We start from the raw sequence: 24,619 nt of genomic DNA, 5'->3' as shown, positions 1-24,619 counted from the left end.
CAGTTTGCTATTAAAAGTGAATTTTACTGGGGGATCATTCAAAACATTTTCATTGTATTATAAATATTGATTTCAAATATATTGGCAAGATTGCAGTCCTAGCTTCTTAGTGAAGTACATTATATCAGTGATCCTTGTTCTTTCTCCCAGTAGCTGGGATAAATACTGCTAAACTTGCTACTGTTCCTGCAGACTTACTCCCTGGTTATCAAATGCCCTTCTGATTTTTGAATGTTGTGCCCCCTAGAAAAGGGGCCATTGCACAGTAGGTGTTATAGTTAAACCAGCAAGGATTGGTTTGCAAAAATCCATGTTTGAAAACTCTTAAGAGAAGGGTCACTATGAGTCAGCTGTCAAGACCAGTCTCTTTTTTTGGCCCAGCAGCATCCAGAGTGTCACTCCAATTTGCTGGTTTGTAATAACTCATTCTTTATGCCAGGAACTTACTATCTGATATTTATTTAGGAAACTGAGTTCAATCCACTATTATGCTCTGGATAGACCTAGAGAGGGAAGGGGGAGCATGTCAGCAAAATGACAAGGTTTGCCCTTTCATCTTTTTGTTTGTTTGTTTGTTTTTGCCCAGATTATGAGCTGTTGACAGAAAATGACATGTTACCAAACATGAGGATTGGTGCTCTTGGGTTTTCTGGGGCGTTTGAAGACAGGGACCCAACACAATTTGAAGAGAGACACCTTAAGTTCTTACAGCAACTTGGCAAGGTAGGAAGCTTTGAACTCTAATTGACTGGAAGAAATAAGGTTACTTAGGTGTAATTGAGGTTCTTTGAGATGACTTTGCATGTTCTCATTTATGGGTAATTTGCAACTTGGAAGGAAGTTTTGAACTCTAAGGCCTGGTCTGCACTAGAAAATTAGGTCAGTTTAATTACGTCTGTCAAGCATGTGAAAAATCCACACTCCTGAGTGTCGTTGTTAAGCTGACCTAAGTCACCCTGTAGACAGCACTAGGTTGACAGAAGCGTTCTTCCATCGACCTAGCTACTGCCTCTTGGGGGATGAATTACCTATGCTGCTGGGAAAACCCCTCCCATTGGTGTAGATAGCATCTTCACTGAAACACTATAGCAGCACAGCTGTAGCATTTCAAGTGTAGACAAGCCCTAAGTGGCTGGAAGAATCCCACCTTTCAGTTTCCTCCTGGTGACTTCTTATACATCATTTTCATTGCACCCTTGTGTTATTGGAATAAATTTGTGTAAATATGGTTCCAGACAGATATAAGCACAATGCACATTCCTTCCAGATTTGCCTGTCAGTCACTGGGTAGGGTATCACTAAACAGAACAGAACTCTGGGATGGAATTTCTGCACTGAATCTAGTGGCACTGAGTGGTTAAAAGTTTCAGGAGTGTGTTACTAACACCTAGATAGACCTATCTTTTTCCATTTTTATTTTCTGCTCTTAGATTAATTTAAAATAGCTCCTGAGCTCTTCTGCAGTGTAACTGATTTTTTTTTTTTTTTTTGTATCTGAACTATCCTGAATAGGGCAACTGAGTGCCTCTGAAAACTGAGAATGTCTCTGTTAACAGGGGCTGGCATTGAAAGTGTTATGTTGCAGAAACCAGTGTTTGGCTACATGTTTTGCAGACCTCTGCAGACTGGCTGCATGAAGGTGCTGCTGGCCAGCAGTTCTGATGAAACTGACAGAACCCCAGCTAAGCACATGTGCTTTTTGAGAACCTCTCCCCACCATGCTTGTCACATGTTAACATTCTGGACACACGGAATCAGAGACTCTAGTAACACTGCCCCCATATGCAGATGGTTTGTGGTAGAGTACAGGAGACAGAAGAGTTAGTTTCTCGGGCAGAAGAAGGGAGACACTGGACTAAGGGTGAATAAGTGAGGCAGGGGATAGTTCTGGGAACAGCTAGTTAGCAAGGAGAGGAAATGAACAGAGCAGAAACTTATGGTCAGGAAAATGAAGACAGGTATAGAAAGTAAGTTAGCAAAATGTGTGTGTGGGAGGGGGGAGAAGGACACAATAGAGAGACAAATGGAGAAGATCAAGAAATAAAGGAGAATTGGGGAATGGGATGGGGGCAGGATATTGGCCCACAGATAAGAGTCAGAAATACTGTAAAGGTGCAGTAATAGCTGAAAACTGTTAAGAGGCTGCAGTGGAGTCAATGCTGTTTTTATCCCTTCCCACCCTTTACTGCTACATGTCCCAGCTATTAATTCTGAAGTGTGAGTGGGAAGAAATTGAGGAGGCAGAGAGGGAACAGAGGTTGCTCCCACCTCCTCAACATGCTTCCCAAACACATCTCCCCCAATCCCACCTAAACTGTCCCCTGTGATACTCTTTCGCCTCCACCCCTCCCCCAGCCTGCTGTCCTGTTTTTTCACTTTGAAAATCTGGTCCCTTTAATCCTGGTGCAGTTGTACACAGGTAATTAGGAAATGACTGTGACATGGGCTTTTTTACTTTAAGTGTTTCTGTTTTGGTCTAGGGTAACTTTGGCAGTGTCGAGATGTGCCGGTATGACCCACTACAAGACAATACTGGAGAGGTGGTGGCTGTAAAAAAGCTACAACACAGCACAGAAGAGCACCTACGAGACTTTGAAAGGGAAATTGAAATCCTTAAATCCTTGCAGCACGATAACATTGTTAAATACAAGGGAGTGTGCTACAGTGCTGGTATGTAAAGTGTTTAACATAGAATCATAGAACTGGAAGGGACATCGAGAGGCCATCTAGTCCAGTCCCCTGCCCACATGGCAGGACCAAATACTGTCTAGACCATCCCTAATAGACATTTATCTAACCTACTCTTAAATATCTCCAGAGATGGAGATTCCACAACCTCCCTAGGCAATTTATTCCAGTGTTTAACCACCCTGACAGTTAGGAACTTTTTCCTAATGTCCAACCTAGACCTCCCTTGCTGCAGTTTAAACCCATTGCTTCTTGTTCTATCCTTAGAGGCTAAGGTGAACAAGTTTTCTCCCTCCTCCTTATGATACCCTTTTAAATACCTGAAAACTGCTATCATGTCCCCTCTCAGACTTCTCTTTTCCAAACTAAACAAACCCAATTCTTTCAGCCTTCCTTCATAGGTCATGTTCTCAAGACCTTTAATCATTCTTGTTGCTCTTCTCTGGACCCTTTCCAATTTCTCCACATCTTTTTTAAAATGTGGTGCCCAGAACTGGACACACTACTCCAGCTGAGGCCTAACCAGAGCAGAGTAGAGTGGAAGAATGACTTCTCGTGTCTTGCTCACAACACACCTGTTAATACATCCCAGAATCATGTTTGCTTTTTTTTGCAACAGCATCACACTGTTGATTCATATTTAGCTTGTGGTCCACTATAACCCCTAGATCCCTTTCTGCCGTACCCCTTCCTAGACAGTCTCTTCCCATTCTGTATGTGTGAAACTGATTTTTCCTTCCTAAGTGGAGCACTTTGCATTTGTCTTTGTTAAACTTCATCCTGTTTACCTCAGACCATTTCTCCAATTTGTCCAGATCATTTTGAATTATGACCCTGTCCTCCAAAGCAGTTGCAATCCCTCCCAGTTTGGTATCATCCGCAAACTTAATAAGCGTACTTTCTATGCCAATATCTAAGTCGTTGATGAAGATATTGAACAGAGCCGGTCCCAAAACAGACCCCTGCGGTACCCCACTCGTTATGCCTTTCCAGCAGGATTGGGAACCATTAATAACAACTCTCCGAGTACGGTTATCCAGCCAGTTATGCACCCACCTTATGGTAGCCCCATCTAAATTGTATTTGCCTAGTTTATCGATAAGAATATCATGCAAGACTGTATCAAATGCCTTACTAAAGTCTAGGTATGCCACATCCACAGCTTCACCCTTATCCACAAGGCTTGTTATCCTATCAGAGAAAGCTATCAGATTGGTTTGACATGATTTATTCTTCACAAATCCATGCTGGCTGTTCCCTATCACCTTATCACCTTCCAAGTGTTTGCAGATGATTTCCTTAATTACTTGCTCCATTATCTTCCCTGGCACAGAAGTTAAACTAACTGGTCTGTAGTTTCCTGGGTTGTTTTTATTTCCCCTTTTATAGATGTTTATTAATCAAAACAAAGCCAGAATTCATTAAATGTTTTCATGTTGTTGGGATACATTTCCTGATTTTATCAGAGCTTTTATAGATGGCATAGCAAAAGAATCAGTGTCCATCATACAGTGCTTCATTAAGCCAAATGGACACGATTTCATCTAGTTAATCTGTTGCAGTTATAGACAACTATTCTCTGATAGCTTTTTTTAAAAGTAAAAATTGTAACTATTTGCAACTAATCACACCATAAAGTACAGACAAAAGTCCATGTAAAAAGTCATGAAAAGTTCCATAAAAATGTGGGGGAACCTAAATATTTCTTCCTCTTTTTGTTTTTAACTCACTGCCATCTCAGCAGAGTGGACTCCACTTCATGGACTTCCTCTATGAGAGGAGAATAGCCAGGGAACATTTTAGAAGCTTTAAAGTCATGGAGTGAAATCCTGGCTCTGTTGAAGTCAGTGGGAGTTTTGCCATTCTCATCAGTAGCATCAGAATTTCACCCATGGTCTTTGCTTTAAAAAGCCTTGTTTTCAAACCAAAATGAAGCTTTTCAAGCTGTTAACATTGCTGACCAACTTGATGGCAGCTACCATCTTCACCTGTGTAGCGAGGTGGAACTTTAAAAGCTTAATTTCTGTTTTGTGTTGGGGGTGCTAGTTAAAGCATGAATCAAATATAACTTTGGACATAGTATTAGTCTCTTGATTCAGAAATAAACATTTCCACTTCACCTTCACATGTATCTTAAGCAAATATCGTGGCTGTGCCTCAGCACTTAACTTTCAGCAGTAGCATAGTGTAGGTACACAAATTTGCATTTATGTTAATGTGGGTTTAAGTAGATAAATACACATTGCTGGTCAGGCTAAAAGACAATAACTAAGCATTCACTGACACAGTGTTTAATTAAAAATATGTTCAGGGGTTAAAGAAAAGTTTTAATGCATTTCTGTGACTGTGCCCCATTACTGTGCGGTAATAATTTGATTTATTTTAGGTAAATGAAAATGTGGAAGAAGATTGCCTTTATAAATTCTGATTTCAGAGAAAGCAGGACTAAATTGCTACATAACTTCGTTCACTCATTTCTCTAATCAAAACCAGGATTAGTTGGAATTTAGTAGATTTGCTCTCACTTGCTGCCTCATTGGAGTAATTTTTTTCCCTAGGGCCTACAGACTTTGAACATTTTTGCTGAGCTTGTCTGTGGCCTCTCATTCTACCCTGCAAAGGAGGTCTTTGTTCTCTTGAGAGAAACCGATTTAGTAATCTTTTCCTAAAAGATGATAGTATAACGATAGCCTGCTGTGCTCAGGAAGAAATCCCCCCTTGTCTCCCCCCCCAACCCCTGCACTGAATACTGTTGGGTAGGCGTATTAGTGCTGAGATTTGTTTCTTCTTCTGAAGCAACAGATATTGCCTGATACTGGAGCAAGATAGTGTATTTCATGAACAAATGAACTGAGCCAGTATGGCACACTCAGTTTGTGAACTACAGAGAGCATTAATATTCATTCAGTGATCCAGGCACAATATTTGACTCACTGTCCACCTGTGACAGTGAATTCCAGCGGCTGAATGTGTGCTATGTGAAGTAGTGTTTCATTTTAGTCTGCGTGTTCTTGCCATTTATTTCACAAATGATGTATTATGGAACAGAGTAAAACTGAGAGACTGATCAACTTTCATTATGCTCCTTCCTTAGAAAATAGTTGGAGAAAAATTGTCTGCTGTGGAGCCTCTTAAAAAGGGCCTAAATCTATTTCATTGTCAGTTTTTTGTGCTTAGCAGATTTTATTGCAGAATCTTGTGCTATTTAAAGTGTACTCTAGATAAGGCACTTGAGTATTTCTGGTTATAAAATTGCTGGTAAACTAATAGAGAATTCTCCTTCGCTCCTGTGACTGTTTCTTCAATTATGAAGTCATTAGTTTGCTCTAGGTTGAATGCATCTGTTTGTATATTTATTTACTTTACTAGAAAAGTGTCCAGCTCTGAGAATTTGAGGTTTGAGAGAGCGAGGATGTCTAAGTATTCATAGAAGACAATGTGTACATACACACCACACAAAATCCATGTGCTTTGCTCAGTTCATTGTGTGCATTCTGGGCATGTTGGCACTGTGTAAAATAAAACATAGATCAGATTTTAGAAGTTCTTTCTCTCAGATCTTCTGTACACTGGAAAAATACATGGTGTTTACTAATGTGATTTTAAACATGTAGACAGGGACAAGTATGTGTTTAATATTGTGTTCATTAACATGATACTCTTTCCTATTGACTTCACTTCAGTTCTGCATGGATGCTGTGGTATGCTCGTGCATTGTCCATTGCAAAACTGAAGCTTTATTTGCTGTGTGGCTGGGACCCCTGAGCATACCCACGTAACTGGATTGTCACTCCTACTTCTTTCCAGATCCGTGGGGTGTCTTACTACATGGAGTGTCTTGCCCCATGTGCTGTTGGTGGCACTCTATGTATGGCCTCCTGACTTTGTATTCCCTGCTGAGATGTTGTGCCGTAACGACTCCAGATTTCTCAGGATGCACTGATACAAACATGGTTGGGCATTGTGATAGTATGAACGTGCAAACATATCTGACACACAACTGTGTTGTGTCCTGCTCTGTGGACGTAGTTCAACTTTGAGTTTATTGTATCTAGGTCAAAGGAGGGTGTCATGTCCTGGTTACAAAACCAGGGTGGTACATATAGTGCAGAAGGGGCCAAGATTAAAACTGCAAATGAATCCATCTTATTTCCATCCAGAGTAAGAATGTGGTGTGATACAGGCTATGTAAGACTGTTCTGAACTACACATGTTCTGATGGAGCAAGAATAGAAGAGCCTTCAGGGTGAAATATTTAAATATTTTCAGCACTGTTTGCTAGTAAATTTATTTGCAGATATATATAATTATTTGTATTAAGAAATGACAAAAATCTAACCTTATATTTTGTATGTATTTAAAAAGGTCGTAGAAATCTGAGATTAATCATGGAATATTTACCATATGGAAGTTTACGAGACTATATCCAGAAACACAAGGAGAGGCTGGATCACAAAAAACTTCTGCAGTATACGTCTCAGATATGCAAGGTAAGAAAACCTTTAGATGCTGTTAACAATGTACATACCTGCAGTCTGTTAGCAGTGCTTCCCTCTAAAGAATGTTTATTGTTCTATTGATTAGAAATGCCTGATTCAGCAAATGAATGTTTGTTTTCATTGTCAACACTGGTTCACCATTTGTGAGTAGAACGGAGTAACTAGATGTCCTCCTTCTCATAGGGTGACCCCACATCTCAGAAAACTAATCACCTTTTTGCTTGTTCTAAGCTAGGGTTGGTCAAATGTCCTCTTAGATATTGGTGTTACGTGCTTCTTATTGCATGAAAGTAAAGCATTCTGTAGTACATGCCAATATACTCTTTAGTTGATAAAGATGTGAGCTGCAACAGAAGCACTGAAGCTTGTCTGTCTGTCTGACTCAGACAAAAAACACTTAGTTTGTGTTTGAAGCCATAAGGATATCTTTGCAGCCATAAGGGCTACAAGCTTTTTTCTTTGTTTTTAAATAAAAGCTTAGATTAGATTTTCCAGAAGCTGATGACACCTAGGTATGCTTTCTATTCATCGTGGGCTAGCAGATTTTTCAAGATCTGGTTGTTCAACTATAATAGTACCATCCTCCCCATTTTCTGATCTTTTCTCTCACATCAGTATTTTAACCCATGTTTCTTTGCTCCCCTGTCATCTCTTCTGTCCCTCCCTTTTCTCCATCCCATTATTTCCTAAGCCTCATGGCTTGTAGCTGACACTTTGCAAGCCCTCTGCTATGAAAATCAGCACTCCCAGAGGCAGCTCTGCTTGTGACTAATGAGGATGCTTCTGTAGATGCCAGTTAGTGCAGCAGGAGCCTGTTGTGTGGTGGCAAAGTGCAGGAATCTGTGTGCAGTTCTGCAAAGTGCTGGGAGGTAGCGGAACAGGGAGGGGACTGGCCCTGGGTGAGTTTCCCTCCTCTGGATCCTGCTTTGGGAAGTTCTTGATACACTTTTGATCTCTCCTGAACTAGCTTTGGAACCATTTGTCATTTTTTGAAGTCTGAATATTTTTCCTTTATACTTAAATTTAATTTAAACTCTTCAAGTGCCCACACTGAGCAAGCAACAAATGGTGTACACAGTAGCACTGTGACCAAAACTGGCCTTTCGGGCCCTACAAAGCCCAGCTATGAGCCCCTTGGATTTGGGGGCAACTAGAAATATAAAGGAGAATCTTTGCGTGTTTTTTTTTTTTTTAATTAAACTTCTAGCTAGTTCTCTTGCAGAGATAACTTTGCAAATATAGCTGATATAAACCAATTATTAGGTTGAAAAGAACAAGCACTTGGGGTCCAGGCTCCACTTCTGCAGTAGGAGACTGGTGGGACCTACAGATTCACCCACACGCATGCTTTTTACGTAAAATGAGTTAATAAACTTTGGAATGTGTCTGAGAATTCTCTCTAACCCTTCCTCAGCTCTGAAAGGCAGCGCTTTGCTCATGGGTATGATGGTCGTGGATGTTTGGGGGATGGGGAGTGGTGGCACAATCATTTTTAAGTCCTGGCCAGAATGCAGAAGCTGGCTCTGATTGCAACACAATGTTGAGAGAGGAACCGCAGAAATCGTACTTTACCGACTCTGTCTTCTAATTAGGAAAAAGATTGGAGCTAATCACTGTAGGCAAAGTTACTGTTCTGGGGTGAGATTTTGTACCTGCTGTTTTTATTTATGCAGTTGTTCTTTTGGTCTAAAAACGTATTCCATTAAGAGATCCAAGGAGTTATTTCATTTTTTTAAAATGTTGGTCTGGAGTTTTCAAAACTACTTCTCCTTGTCCTTTTCTGTTTATTACCTGCTGAAATTTCAATGGATTTATATAATGCTGGATCTTGTCACCAGTGACATTTTTTTCTGGACACTTTCTGTCTTGAGGGAAGCTAAAAGATAGTGAAGACATTGGATTCAGGTTCCGTTTGGCAGAGTAAGACTGTGGCCCATACTTTCCTCTCAATATGTGCATGACTCCCATTAAAATTAATGGAAATAAAAGGGACACATCGCTAGACAAATATATACCATGTGGTGTTACTTGGCAAATAAATAATAGGTCCTTATGACAGCCCTGATTCAAATAACTCAATCTCTTGTGCATTTTATAAATTATAAACCATGGGGTTGTTTTCAGCCGAAGGCTTAGAGGTAGAGGAGGATAGCATTTCCATTTACAGTGTCTGAAACATAGGGAAATAGCTGCAAAGGTGGTATTCAGAAACAATACCAGTTTCCCAGTCCAGTGACCTGACTGAGGAATCAGGACAGCCATGGAAGAAGCCAGGATTTGAGAGCGATGTCAGGTCTTGTGATGGAAACTAGGCACATCATGAAAGGGACATATATGGATTTTAGGGCAAAAGTGCCAGCTCTAACATTGTTAATGTGCCATCCACAGCGAGGCATTAAGAGCTTGCATCTGAGGGCATCAGGCTATCCTTCTGCCTGGCAGCAAATAAAGTACTGGTACACAATGGTGCCATCTAGTGGTATAAAGAAAATAAGGAAAAATCTGTTCAAAAAGATTGACAGAAGTCTGGGGCAGAGGTGAGTGGGGAAACGCTAAGGGAAAATATGTGACCTGCTCAGGGCTGGATTTCCAGTTAGGCACAGTAGGCACGTGCTAGGGGCGCTGATATGCTAGGGCTGCCTTACCTCTCCAAAACTGTGTGCAACACGAAAGTCAGCTGTAGGGGGAGGGAGGGCAGGGAGGGGAGCGCTGAAGATGCTGTCCCTAGGGGCGTGTAAGATGTAAATCTGGCCCTGAACCTGCTGCCTCTGGTGCTCATCCTCAAAACATTATTCCTCTTGCACCATAGGTTTAATTTTTAGAATCATACCATGTAAGGCCAGAAGGGACCACCAGATCATCTAGTCTGACTTCTTGCATATCCCACACCTCCAGCACCACTCAGCACCACCATATTACACCCAACAACCAAGATTAGACAAAAGTATTACAGCCCACAGGAGTAGTATGTGCCACAGGCAGAGAGGCCCCTGCAATGGCAAGGAAAATTTTTATGCCAAAAAGTTTGGTCAACAGCCAAAATTTTGATGAGCAACGCTTGCTGGTTTTTAGATGCATTGAAGGAAAGGAAAGGATTTGTATAGAGTCATTGAACAGCTGGCTTGCGTAATGTTTCCTAATTGTTATACATTGGAATTGGTCAGCTTCTAAGGCCTTGGCTACACTTACCCGCTAGTTCGACAGCTGGAAATCGAACTTCTGGGTTCGACTTATCGCGTCTAGTCTGGACGCGATAAGTCGAACCCGGAAGTGCTCGCCGTCGACTGCGGTACTCCAGCTCGCCGAGAGGAGTACCGCGGAGTCGACGGGGGAGCCTGCCTGCCGCGTGTGGACCAAGGTAAGTTCGAACTAATTCGAACTAAGGTACTTCGAACTTCAGCTACGTTATTCACGTAGCTGAAGTTGCGTACCTTAGTTCGAATTAGGGGGGTAGTGTAGACCTGGCCTAAAACACTCTGTGCTGCGTCGACTCCTCCCCACCAGGTACAGCTGCCCAAACAGGATTTTCTCTTTAGTTACCATAAAAAACTATAGTTGGTTCCCCTCCCATGAGCATAGTTTAACTTCTTGGGGGGGATCTTTAGTCTGGCCAAAGGGGCCATGTGTGGAGGGGCAAATTATGCATCTGTTTGAGGTTTGCAGTTTCGGGGGGAAGCAATGCCCGCCTGTCCTCCTCCAAACTACGCCCATGTTCCCGCCTCTCATATTTCAGCAGTGTGACAGACCCAGACCAGTCGGGTACAGGAGTCTGGTAGAGGACAAATATACTGGTCACTGGATGAGTAGTTTTCTGTTCCCTGAGTGACCAGAGAAGGGGCTGCACTAGAGTAATTAGGAACCTGCTAGAACCAGTTAAGGCAGGCAGGCTAATTAGGACACCTGGAGCCAATTAAGAAGAAGCTTCTAGAATCAATTAAGGTAGACTAATCAGGGCACCTGGGTTTTAAAAGGAGCTCACTTCAGTTTGTGGTGAGAGTGTGAGGAGCTGGGACCCAGCAAGAGGCGCAAGGAGCTAAGAGTGAGAGTGTGTGCAGCTGGAGGACTGAGGAGCACAAGTGTTATCAGACACCAGGAGGAAGGTCCTGTGGTGAGAATAAGGAAGGTGTTTGGAGGAGGCCATGGGGAAGTAGCCCAGGGAGTTGTAGCTGTCATGCAGCTGTTACAGGAGGCACTATAGACAGCTGCAGTCCACAGGGCCCTGGGCTGGAACCCAGAGTAGAGGGCAGGCCTGGGTTCCCCCCAAACCTCCCAATTGACCTGGACTGTGGGTTCTTCCAGAGGGGAAGGTCTCTGGGCTGTTCCCTAACCCATATGGTGAATCTCTGAGGCAAGAAAATCCGCCAATAAGCGCAGGACCCACCAAGATAGAGGAGGAACTTTGTCACAGCAGTGACAAAAGGAATAGGCACCATAGCCAAATTGCTTGCTCCTGTAGGAGGTTTGACATCTAGGGGCAGCAACAACAGAAAGGATGTCTTATTCAAGGCAGCATTGGTCATAGGTTGTCCCTACTCAGAGTATGAGAGTGAATGTTTGTGATGGTGAGTGCTAGTGGGGATGTGAGGAAGATCACACAGGTTGTGGGGATCAAAAAGGATGATAAAATAGAGCAGGATAGTGCAAGCAAAGGAGAGAAGGGGAAGCAGAGCCAAGATTGGCAGTCAGACAGGGCTGGCTTGGTTGGCACTTGGTGTTATCATGCCAGAAACTTAGCCTGGCTTTCATTCTCCCTGGGCTAATGGCTGGAGGTCTGCTAGCACAGCATGTTTGGTCCCGGAGAGGGAAATACAGGAGCTGCCCTTCTCAATAAGCTAGGAGTAATGTTGCTGGGCTCAGAAGAGGGTCCAATCAGCTCCCCTCGGCGAAGGAAATTTACTGCACCTTGAAGCTCTCTCCAAAAAAGATAGGCATTCAGACAAAAAAGCTTGCTAGTTTTCTGTATTTGGTTTAAACTCTCTGAACCAAATTCACCACTGCCATAGACCAATATGACTGTATTTAAATTGATGAAATTACAGCCACTTATGCCAGTGCTAAATTTGGCCCTGTATCTCTATTGAGTTTTAATAACAATTATTTAATTTGTGTATTATCTTTACCCTTAGGGCATGGAGTATCTGGGCACAAAAAGGTACATTCACCGGGATCTAGCAACAAGAAACATCTTAGTGGAGAATGAGAACAGAGTTAAAATTGGGGACTTTGGACTGACAAAAGTCCTGCCACAAGACAAAGAATACTACAAAGTGAAAGAGCCTGGAGAAAGCCCTATATTTTGGTGAGTTTTCATTTGCTTCATGAAACAAGGCCGGGTGTTTGTAGTGCACAGAGCTGGATTTTATTGCACTGAAAGATACTAATATTTTTGTTTGTTGTGGAGTCTAAAAGGCAAAGTCCGTAGCTTTGGCTCAGCATAAAACGTCACGCACAGGATTTTAGTTACTGTATAGAAATCTGTAAATGTGGATATTTTCAAGCTGCTCTCATGAAGTAGTTGTTAATCTGTGTATTCTAGCTGGGTTTTTTTAATTCTCTAATACAATAACTCCTCACTTAACGTTGTAGTTATGTTCCTGAAAAATGCGACTTTAAGTGAAACTATGTTCAGCGAATCCAATTTCCCCATAAGAATTTATGTAAAGGGGAGTGGGGGGGGGGTTCCAGGGGAATTTTTTTTGCCAGACAAAAGGCATTATATACATTTTAAACAATTTTAAAGAAGCAATTTAATACTACACTCATCACTGCTGAGTATGAAGCTTGGTTGAGGTGGTGGAGTCAGAGAGTGGAAGAGGATGGATTGTTCGGCTGCTCCTTTTGCTGTTCTTGCAAGCACTAGAACTGACTTTGCTGGGGACAGGAGGCTCAACCCTCGGCCCATCCACTCCACCCCTTCCCCCAAGCCACCACCCTTGATCCGCCTCTCCTCCCCCTTTACTTCGCATGCTGTGTCCTCACTCCTCCCCCCTCCCTCCTCTCCCTTCTGAAGGCTGCAAGCCAGCTGATTGCCGCAGGCAGGAGGCAGGGGAGGGAGGAGGGAGGCGCGCCAAGTCCTCGCTCCTCCCCCCTGCAATCCTGCCCAGGGCAATCAGATGGCTTGCGGTGTTCAGGAGGCAGAGGAGGGAGGGGGAGCCTGGGCGCTGAATCCTTGCTCCTCCCTCCTGCCTGCTAAATGCTGCAAGCCAGCTGATTGCCGCAGGCAGGGGGATGAGGGGGAATGTATTGATCTGTGGGGTCTGCTGGCGGGTGGGAAGCGCTAAGGTGGGGAGGGTGTAGGGAGGCTAACAGCTGTGGAGAAAGCAGGCAGTCAAACAAGGTAATAGTGGAGCATTGCACAACTTTAAATGAGCATGTTCCCTAATTGGAGTTACTGTATTGATCAGCAAAGGTGCTAAAAGGTTGAAAAGTTTAAAGGAATGTGAAGAATGTTCTCCAAAGAAACCCATCTCAGTGGACTCTCCCTCCTGGATTTGCAGTTCTTGTAACCAGATAGACGTTCTCTCTGGCTTTAAAGTTTTCAGCCTTTGAGGTACTTGTAGGTTGAGCATTCATATCTGCCTGCCTGATATCTTAGACAGCTTCTTGCATACCAAGGTCCATGTCTTCTGACCACATTCAGCAGAGTTTCTCCCTGGACAGTGAGAGTAGAAGCTAATGTTCAGGTGAGGGATGAGTTTTCAAAGTATGTCTAAATCATCCAGAGTCTCCAGGACACGCTGCAAAATCCTCCTCTTTGATAACACTTTTCTGTAATAATCAGATAGATAGATGCTTTTAAAAAATAATCTAGAAGCAGAGTCTCCTTTTAACTAGGGAAGGGAAAAGCGAAGACTCTGTGTAGCCATTACGATACTATGGAGATGGGGACCATAGGAAATCCTAATATAGATGCATGTTTATGTGAAAGAGCTTAATTTACTTGTACTCTTGAGCAGAGTGCATGCTATTTACATGAGCTGTACTTGTCAGCTTTAAGCACTCTAGAAATGTTATACTCTAAAGAAGAGAGTTGAGAATATGTGTTCAGCATACATAGATATTAGATTCTTGAGTACCGGGGCAGGAGGGCTTAAATGAGAACAGTCAGTTGGCATGAGCCAAAGCACAATGACATTGATGGAAAGACGCTCATTGATGTCAATAGCCTTGGTTCAGGTTCTTCACACGAGAGGGTTTTTTGTGGTGTTCATCATATTGTATAAGTAAGGCAGTTTTGATAAAGCATTCTGAGTACACTGCTGTAGAAACAGAAATCAGGACGATTTAAATAATTTTTTAAGAAGTAAAATAAAGCATAGATACAAGTGATGGTAATATAATAAAATGCAGAGGTATTAACGTCTGTAAACATGTAATAAGAAAATCTACTCATGACATGTTTTAAGTTTGTCAAATTAAGATGCCTTAATCCTAAAAAAAAAAAAAAGAAAGGTGCAGAAGAATGTCCCTTTTTTCCTTCTATATTAACTTTGCTGATGTTTCCCATGATTTTTTGATACAGGTATGCTCCAGAATCTCTGACAGAGAGCAAGTTTTCTGTGGCCTCTGACGTGTGGAGCTTTGGCGTGGTCCTGTATGAACTCTTCACATATATTGAAAAGAGCAAAAGCCCTCCAGCGGTCAGTGCATAGTTACAGCTTTCTGAAGTTCCTTCTCTCATGAGCTTAACTAAAGATTTAGATCATACATAGATCTAAATCGATCGTTATTTACCGTTCCTTTTATGCTGAGAATTGGATTTTCGTAATGCAGCATGCAGTTATAGGATGAAATATACTGAAAACCCACTAGTAGGCATAAAATGTTAATTGGGGTAAAAAATTATCTGATATCTGTAAAAGCCGTAGCCATACTAGGGTTCATAACTGTATGAAACAGTTTTAAAATACTCAAATGTCAGACTTTCCCATACTAAAGCCTCAAGTATGACTGACGCATCTTAATGCTATTTGCAACCATTTCTAAGACCCTTCTTAGCTACAGCATTACACTGGGAGCTCATGTTCCATTGGTTGCCTACCATGACCCCTTAAATCTTTCCATGATACAGTACCTCATCTTATAAATATGACCTGTATTCTTTTGTTTCTAGATGGTATGACTTTACGTTTGATTGTGTTAAAATACATGGTGTTCACATGAGTCCACCTTACCAAGCAATCCAAATTGAGTGTATAACTGTCCCCATCATTATTTACCAATCCCCCAACTTTCGTGTCATCTACAAATTTTACCAGCAATAATTTTATATTTTCTTTCAATCATCAATAAAGAGATTAAATAGCAGTGGGCTGAGCACAGATCCCTATAGGAGCCCACTAAAAACTCCCCCATTGGATTAGGCCCCCATTTACCATTAATTTTTGTAGTCTATCAGTTAACCGGCTTTTAATCCATTTATATAGGCTACGTTGATTTTGTATAGTGCTAATTTTTTGTCCGAACATCATGCGCAACTAAACCAGATGCCTTACAGAAGATTGTCTGTTATGTCTACACATTTACCTTTACCAACCACATGTGATTTCATCAAAAAACTATATTACATGTGTTTGACGAGACCTATTTTCCACAAAACCATGTTGATTGGTATTAATTATGCTACTATCCTTTAAATTCTTTACTGATTGTGTCCCGTACCAGCTTTTCCATGATTTTGCTTGGGGTTGATGTGAAGCTAACTAGCCTACAATGACCTTAGTCATCCTGTTTTACCCTATTTAAATATCAGCATGACATTAACCATCTTCCAGTCCTCTGGAACTTCTCCAGTGTTCCAAGATTTGTTAAAATATAATATTAATGCTTCAGAGAGATCCTCAGCCAAGTCTTTTAATACTCTTGGCTGCACACTGACTTTAAATTTAAAAATGTTTAACTTTAAATAGTTGCTGTTTAATCTCATCCCTAGTTACTGATGGAATAAAAAGTATTTCATTGTCACTCTAAGATATGAAGACATCATCCTGGTTCTTTCGGAATACAGAACAGAAATATTTATTTTTAAATATTTCTGCCTTATCTGCATCATAATTACTGCCTTTATCTAGTTTATCCTTATCTAGAGTATCCTTAACGCTATTGTCATAGATTTTTCAAAACCAAAAAAAAATTCACTTCAAAGTGTTACAAAGTATAATAACTTTTACATGAATAAAAGTTGGCTTTGTGTTTCAGGAATTCATGCGCATGATTGGTAATGATAAACAAGGACAGATGATTGTATTCCATTTGATAGAGCTTTTGAAGAACAATGGACGGCTGCCGAGACCAGATGGATGTCCTGATGAGGTATTACAATTAATTTTTTTGTCTTAACACTGGATCAGCCAGGGTGAATATATAGTAAATATAAGCTCTCTGTTCTGTGATGACTGGGTTATTGAAGAAACATCACTTACACAGGATGCATAGTCAAACACTGTAGAACATTGTGCTGCTATTTTATGGTGGTTATAAGACCAAGTAATTATCAAACGTTCAGCTCCTGCTTCTTAGTATGGCAATCTGTCAATAACCTAGATGTAAAAATGTTGCTGAATATCTCTGGATAGGTTACCTGTGACCTATTATAATAGATGCACAAGCAGACTTAAGTTCAGAATTGCAAATTTAATAAGGCCCTTGGGAGAATAACAGACAGTCTATTAATGTATCTGGCTGGCATCTTGTAATATTAAAGGAAAAAACTATTAATGCAACCTTCAAACTGAAAAATTTAAATCTCAAAAAGTCAAGAAATGTAGAAGTTCTAGTGGTCACGGTCACATTAACTTGGCTGCATTGCACATAGAAATTTTACAACATAAATGGTAACACATTAAGCTACCTATTGTAACCTGAAAAATAGGAATAGAGAATACTACATATTATTAGCATCCTAGTTAAGATTTCAACAGTATCATTAAACTTTGCATTTCGTGACTCTTGTGACTTTAACTATACAACCTTATTATTAAACAGTTTTTTTGCATTTAATTTCCAGATTTAAAAAAAAAGCTTGTGTTTTGCTTGATTATTTCTCTTCCCACAGCAAACTTAGGAATGCACATACTTGTTAGGGAGGAGACTGGCCTAATTCTGCAAAGATTTACGTACCTGCTTAACTCTAAATACATGAGTAGTCCCATGGGGGAGTAGTCAGTGGAACTCTGTTCATGTACATAAAGTTAAGAATGTGCATAATTCTTGATAGGATTGAGCCTTGTATTGTAATTGTTAGATTTATACACACATTAAAAATAAATGTTCAGAAGTGGCTTCTGAATTTGTGCTTGCATTTTTGTGTGTGTAACTGTTTTTGCATGCAAAACCCTTATCTGAGAACACAAACTCATCATGTATTTTGCCAGATGTCTTAGAAATATTCTAGTTATATATATATATATATTTTAATTGCTTCTATTTTTGTAACCTTCCACTTCTTAAGCCAGGCTATCACAATTCAAACTGTTCAGGCCTCAAGGAAAGAAGAAGGAAAAAATTCATTAAATTTTTAGAATTTTCTCCAACTTATCTCAAAAATAATGTCAACATTTCAAGGTCAAGTATTACATAACCTACCAGAGCACGATGCAAGTGCTTTTTCACAGTGAGAAACTGTGATTCTCTCCCATTTAGCCCCCTGATGGATTACAAGCTAATTTTTTTTTTTTAAAGGAATGTTTCTAACTCTATTTGGAAATGGGTCCAGGGTCTTCACTGCTTCGAGGATCTACCCAACTTTTTTCCCCACAAACTCAAAGCCCTGCTATTATAATCACTCCTCTGGTAGAGCAAAGCTAGATGCCCTCACTCACTGCTTCTGTTTCCATGAATCAAAGAAAGTGATTAGTGAGACATGAGCTGATCATTCAGTCTCTGCAGCACTGTGACCCATAGGCGCCAACTCTGTCGGTGCTCCAGGGCTGGAGCACCCACGGGGAAAAATTAGTGGCAGACAAGCTCCCTACTCTCCTCCCCTCCCCCCCCCCCCCCCCCGAGTGTGCCGCGTCCCTGCTCCTCTGCCTACCTCCCTGTGTTTCTCCCCCGGCCGCCACCAAACAGGTGTTTGCACACTGGGGGTCGGAGCAGGAACATGGCGTGCTCAGGGGAGGAGGCGGTGCGGGGATTTGGGGAAGAGGTTGGAATGAGGCCAGGGCCGGGGCAGAGTTGGGGTCGAGCACCCACGGAAAACAATTCAGATCCCCTTCCGGCAGCTACTACACTATGACAGACCCGGTCCAAGTATTTAAAACCAGTTGAAGTTTCTATGTATGTAATACTAATTCTTCTTTGAGTAGCATCCCTCTGGGTGCTTCACTTCAGGTGCACATGTATCCCACACACCTTTGATTGGAGATTTTCATTAGCAGTGTCAGTTTGACCCACACGTGCGCTGCTGGTATCCTTGTGCCCCACACCAAAGCTATATCAGGCTGCATAGGTGAACATCCTCAGTTCCTTCTCAAACGTTTCTGCCTGACATGGAGCTTAAGTATTGTGAGTGCCTCAGCTGGTTGCTGAGTTCGTTTAGTTTAGGTTAGTTAGGGTTTTTTTTTTTTTTTTTTTTTTTTTTTTTTTAAGTAGTAGTGGCTCTTTGAGCTGTGGTCAAGTGAAAAATTTTCTAAGTTAATTACTTGTTGTTGAAATATTCTTTAATTTCCTCTGAAGAAATCCTCCCTGTGAGGGGCGTGTCCAGCTCACTGAGGTTTAAATGTTGCCTCACATGTAGAAAGGCTTTCCCTGTCAGCAATGAACCCTCTAAGTACGTTCTCTGTCTGGGAGAGTCACACATCCCACAGAAGTGTCACTGCTATTTAGCCCTCAAGTCCAAGGCACAGAAGAATTGGGAAATCAAGCTCCATCTTAATGATGGAGCACTCCTTTCACCCCGTTAGATAAGACTAAATCATTTCATAAATCTCCTAGACTGTTTATTTCCTTTGCAGATAGCTCTAAAGGATGTGCTGTTTCTACCCAAAGACAAATGAAATGGATTTCTGGGTGTATTATAGCTTGTTACCAGGCTGCCAGCATTCCACCCCTTACGGTCGTGTCAGCTCAGCTCACTTGACGAGATCATAGTCTACATCTATGGCTCTACTTTAAAATGTCCCAGTATCTGACGTCTGCAAAGCTGCTACATGGTTTTTGGTACATACCTTCTCCAGGCACTGCGCCTTAGTCAGTGCCTCTAGAGCTGATGTGGCAGTTGGCAATGCAGTTCTTTCCTCTGTGCTGGACTCTGTTCTGAAACTCTCTCCTGCTTCTGGCGCACCCCCAGGGACACTACTCGAAGAAGACAGAGGGGTTACTCACGCTGTGCAGTAACTATAGTTCTTCGAGACTGTGGCCCTATGGGTGCTTCTTTACCCACCCTCTTTCCCCTCTGCTTCAAAGTTTCCTTCTGAGGCTTGGTGGTGTAGCAAGAACTGAGGGTGGTTTGCCTGCACAGCCTGCTATAGCCTCAGTTCAGGGTACAAGGATGCATGTGTGAGCTACATGGACGCTGCTAATGAAAACCTCTGATCAAAGGCCCGTGAGGTGCATCCACATCTGAAGTGGAGCACCTGTAGGGACACACATCTTGAAGAACTATAGTTACTGCACAGGGTGAGTAACCTCTCTTTTCTGATGTCTTCCCCAGATTTATGTCATCATGACAGAATGCTGGAACAATAACGTAAGCCAGCGTCCCTCCTTTAGGGAGCTTGCGGTGCGAGTGGATCATATAAGGGACAACATGGGTGGATAAGAGAACTGAAGTTTGTTCAGAGGACATATTGGAACACAGAACAAAGTCTGCCCTTTGGGTTGCTGTGGATTATACACATCCATCCATCTGTCTTTAGTGTGGGCAAAACGTGTGTGCAAATATCCTATCAGAACCTGCAAACTGTGAGGAATTCTGTTCATTTTCTTCATCAGGATACATTTGCTACTACAAGGACATGACAATGAAATACTTTAATAGAAAGTGGATTATTTTTCTAAACCGTGTCCTAATATGTGGTCAATTAGCATCACCAGTATTTGCCTTACTTGGCAATGCAAAAAAAGAGTGACTTATCACTTCGGTAGGGCTTTTAGGGAGATGAAAAGACTGAATGCATTTCCTTGCCAAGATGGAGATGCACAGAATATATTTTTAGTGTTTTCACACTGAATGTATAGCAACTTGGCATTCTGTGTAGTGTGTTGCACAAGGGCTTGTGCTTTATTAATATAGTTTTATAATTTCATTGTCAATGAAGAATTGGCTTCTCTGTAGAACAAATTGAAGGAGGTTAGATAATTTACTAAGCAACTTTCAATGTGCCTGTTTGAGTCCATTATTAGCCAGCGATACATGCAGAGGTATATGTTAGGCTGTTGTGTGATGTACTGTAAATATTTTTCGGGAAAGGGAACAAATATTTAGTTCTATTTGTACAGCAACCCCTCTCCCCCCAAAAAAAGTTAAATTGAAATGGACAAGCATAAAAACAGCACAATCTATTTTCCTACTTTCCCCCTATGTATCTGTTGTGGAAGTGTTGGGTTCTCTCCACATTTTATAAAAATACAGGCAGCAAGTGGAATTGAAGCTGCTTCAGATAAAGCAATGATTTCAGTGGGCCACTTCTGAGAATGAGAATGCTAAACACGTAATTAACCTTATTACATGCTGCTCTTTTGTCTGTCTGACTTTGTAACCTTCATGTGATGATGAATTTAACTATAAATAAGGATTCTGCTTTGGGGGTTGAACTAAAAATAGAAAATACCTCCAAATCCACAATTCAGTATTAGGATTAACAATGCCCTTCTGCCCCCACTCCCAAAAAGGAGTTTACAACAAAACTATCAGCCATCTTACCAGGACTGCATGCTGATGGAGTTGTACCATCCCATCCCCTATTTCTTTCCTTTGATAAAACCCCCAGGTTTGGGAGAAGGAAATATCAGTGAGATTTCCCATGCAGAAATTCCTCCACATCAGTCTGAGGTTTAGGAACCAGGATTTGCCACCCTGCAAACAGGCCCAGGCCCCACCCTCAGAATTCTGTGGGATCTGCATGAAGCCAGAACTACCTGCACAGAGTCCCTGTATCATGGCTCGGTACTTCCAGTAGTTCTGGCCTCAGTCCCTTTAACATATGTCAAGGAGCTGTCAAGAAAAGATAAATACAGCTCCAGGCTCAAATGCCCTTTCTGAGGGACCCATGCACTCCTTCTCCATGGTCCATTGCAGACCCACATAGAAGGGGTATACAATCTGTTGAGGTTAACTGAGGCCCCTTACCCTGTGAGGGAAGGAAGACCTGTGTATGGAGTGTCCCCTACATGTATATTTCTTGGGGGCACGATCCCCATTATCTCTAGCTGTCAGTCAGTGAATGTAGTGTTTTCTAATTCAAGCCATATGGTCCTACTTGTTCTCTTAAAATACAGTAAATTGTAAACTAAATTTAACTCTAACTTGCCTTGTTAGACTTTGTTTGTTCAACTTTGTTTTTGTTGAGCAAATCTCATTTTAGGAGCACCACAACTCAACCTTTGTTCTTAGTTCTAGATTTCTAGTCAAGTGGAATGTTCATTTTTAAACAAATTGACAGCAAATCAGAGACACAGGAAAATTATTCACAAACATTAAGGGGCACAATAGTGCTGTCATAATGTAAATCTTATAGGAAGATTGTTTTTAAAAAGTACCTCAATTCTAACAATGCTTACCCAGTGTTCAGCTTAGCCCGGTGCCAGTCGGAGAATGTTTTGTGCCACTATGGGACACTCCTGCAGGTTTTACACAGGCAAGTCTTACGTTGACCAAAACCAGGGAGATTTTGCCAAGGGTAAGAAGTGCAGGATCAGGCCTTCTGTTTTGGAAATTATTTTACCAATAATTTATGCTTCTTTTGTCACAATGTTTGAAACACTTAGAGCGTTTTTTAAAAAGTAACTTCACCGTATATTTTTCAAGTGCATTTTTTCAAATCAGTACCTGTTGTTGCATTTCTGTACATTGTTTTGGACTTGATTTTAAAATAAGTTGTGCAAAAGATGTCTTTGCATTTGTAGAGTCTTAACTTTGTATGGTGAGTTTTGTCGGGGTTTTGTTGTGTTTTTTTGGTAACCAAACAAAATATTCTAGCTTTACAAGCATTAAACAGCATTATTGCTGGGATGATAAATGCAGAAATCTAAAATTGCAGTGTATGACACTCAGTAACCCATATGGGTGGGATCCATGAAAGTACATAAGCACCTAAATCCCAGACTTAGGTGCCTACGTCCCTGGTTTAGGCACTTAAAGTCCCAGTTTTGGCTCCACTGTGATTCAAAAAATCCTGCCAAACTCTGTAGGCACATGAACTCACTCGACACTGAAGTTTTTTAGAGTAAAAGTTCCCTAGGCACGTATGTTGCTTCTTTTGGCCATGTGCTGCCTCATTCTAGCTGACCAGATGCCTGTCTCCTATCTGAGCCCCAGAGTGATTCACTAACCAGGGAAAGATAGGCATTCAGATACCTAAGTTATGTGCAGGGCCTGATCCAGTAGGCAGGCTCAGAGCTTACTTATCAGATCAAGTCCCATTTGAAATCTAAGTACTGGAGCCAGGGTCACGCACCTTGGATGTTCGGAGTCCAGTCCCCCAGTTCCAAGCATCATTATTTATCAACAGTGCAATAGGAAAGAGCGAGGGAGCCTTACCTCAGACTGTCCCATAGCCCAGTGGTTAGAGGCATTCTAATAACTGGGCTATGGGAGACCCCTGTTCAAATTCTTTCTCCCCTTCTGGCAGAGGGGGGGGATTGAACCTGGGTCTCCCACACCCTAGGTGAGTGCTCTAACCACTGGCTGAGAAGTTATACGGTGGGTGCCACCCTGCCATCACCATCATTATCTGTGGAGCAAGACGGGTGCCTAACTGACTCCCTCAAGAAACACCTTAGGCGCCTATGCCATCTAACTCCAGGTAGCAGGTTCCTGTTAATGGATTGTTACATAGACATAGGTGCCTCCCTGCAACCTGGATTTAGGTGCCTATCTCCAAGAGAGGGTGGGGCAGAGCTTAGTACAGACATCTCTAGTTGGTAGCTCCCACTGGCTAGCTTGGGGGGCTCTCTGCCAAGTATGCTAGCTTTTGTGGCTTGCTCTCTGAGGCACCTGTCTCTCCCCAGTTGATTGTATAGGTGCCTAACTCACCTAACTGCTTGGTGGATCGCAGTGGTGTTCCTGTAATTTTCTAGGCGCTAAAAAATGAGTGTGACGCTCAGCGTTGCAACACCTAAGTCCCTTCATTGATCCCACCGTAGGTTTCCAATATTTAATAGACACAGAATATAGCTTGTTTATGTAAAAATCTCAGGGACGTTTGTGTAATGCAATGAAGAGATCTTCCATACTGCTATTGTTTTCAAGTGAATAAAAGCCCTTTGCTTGTTCTAGTACAGTATGTCTGATTTCATACTCTATTTGATTTCATAAGTGTAGTGTTAGAACTTACAAGTTTTGAAGTTCTGTATTTTATTAAAAACATATTTTAAAAACATCTGTTTTTTTACTTTTTTATATTCCATTTTACTTTTTAGAGAGAAGCTACAAATTCACATCAAATTTTGTTTGTTCAGTTGGACAGGGGTAAATTAATCTATTGTAACAGTTGTCTGTATTAAAGGCTTGATCCTGCAAGTTTTTGAGCATCTTGTAATCAGTGAAATCATTAGGAGCTAGCAGTGATTAGCACCTTCAGGAGTTATGCAACACCTTGCAAGATTGAGAACTCACGGACAAAAAAATTGATTCAGACAGAAAAAAAAAAAACCTTTCACAAATATAACTGTTCTGTTGGTTTTAAAGAGGATACAAATGCAGTGACTTTGCTGGACTTGTTAATGCCAAATGTAGTAACCTTTAAAATCAATTCACTTCAAGTTAGTTCCTATTAGTTACTGTAACTCTGTATATACTCTATTTTCTTTTATATTATACAGTCTTTGCATTAACAGATAAGCCATAATTATTTTACTTTCTTCAGTTGGCATTCAGTTTGTCACATTTTCTTGTTATTTATAATGCTGTGATTTGTTGTGAAAAAGTGCTCTGTCCTACCCGTACATGACTGCTGCTATAGAGTAAAGTGAAATTTTTATTACAGCTACTGCTTTTCAGATTTTTATATTTAAAGAAAAATCATTTTAATATAAATGGAGTATATATTGTAAAAAGTCTTTACAAACACAAATGTGTTTTTATTTCTAAATATAATACTGGTCTGTGGTCCACTAATTGTGAATATATTTAGCTTCAAAATTCATTCTTAAGCATGTTCCAAAAAGTTCCAACAGTCCATGTAATAAGCAACAGGAATGAATTTCCATAAAGCTATGACCTAATCAGAAAACAGAGAAATTAGCAGCTAATGAGAGTTTGGACAAATCACAGT

At 41.3% G+C, this 24,619-nt stretch overlaps 1 protein-coding gene across 3 annotated transcripts in view; it reads left to right on the top strand.

The window, feature by feature from the left end:
• Positions 1 to 24,330, top strand: part of JAK2 (Janus kinase 2) — a 142,664-nt gene extending 118,334 nt beyond the window's left edge. For all 3 annotated transcript variants that reach the window (XM_034773224.1, XM_034773223.1, XM_034773221.1), the window contains exons 18-24: positions 587 to 723; positions 2,481 to 2,670; positions 7,054 to 7,178; positions 12,314 to 12,486; positions 14,710 to 14,827; positions 16,386 to 16,499; positions 19,837 to 24,330. In XM_034773224.1, coding sequence (XP_034629115.1) covers positions 587 to 723; positions 2,481 to 2,670; positions 7,054 to 7,178; positions 12,314 to 12,486; positions 14,710 to 14,827; positions 16,386 to 16,499; positions 19,837 to 19,944 — 965 coding nt within the window. In that variant the 3' untranslated portion in view covers positions 19,945 to 24,330. The remainder of the gene's footprint in view (positions 1 to 586; positions 724 to 2,480; positions 2,671 to 7,053; positions 7,179 to 12,313; positions 12,487 to 14,709; positions 14,828 to 16,385; positions 16,500 to 19,836) is intronic.
• Positions 24,331 to 24,619: the final 289 nt, after the last annotated feature.

The sequence above is a fragment of the Trachemys scripta genome, chromosome 6, assembly GCF_013100865.1.
Source record: "Trachemys scripta elegans isolate TJP31775 chromosome 6, CAS_Tse_1.0, whole genome shotgun sequence".
NCBI classification, from domain to species: domain Eukaryota; kingdom Metazoa; phylum Chordata; order Testudines; family Emydidae; genus Trachemys; species Trachemys scripta.
This window is presented reverse-complemented; position numbering and strand designations above follow the sequence as displayed.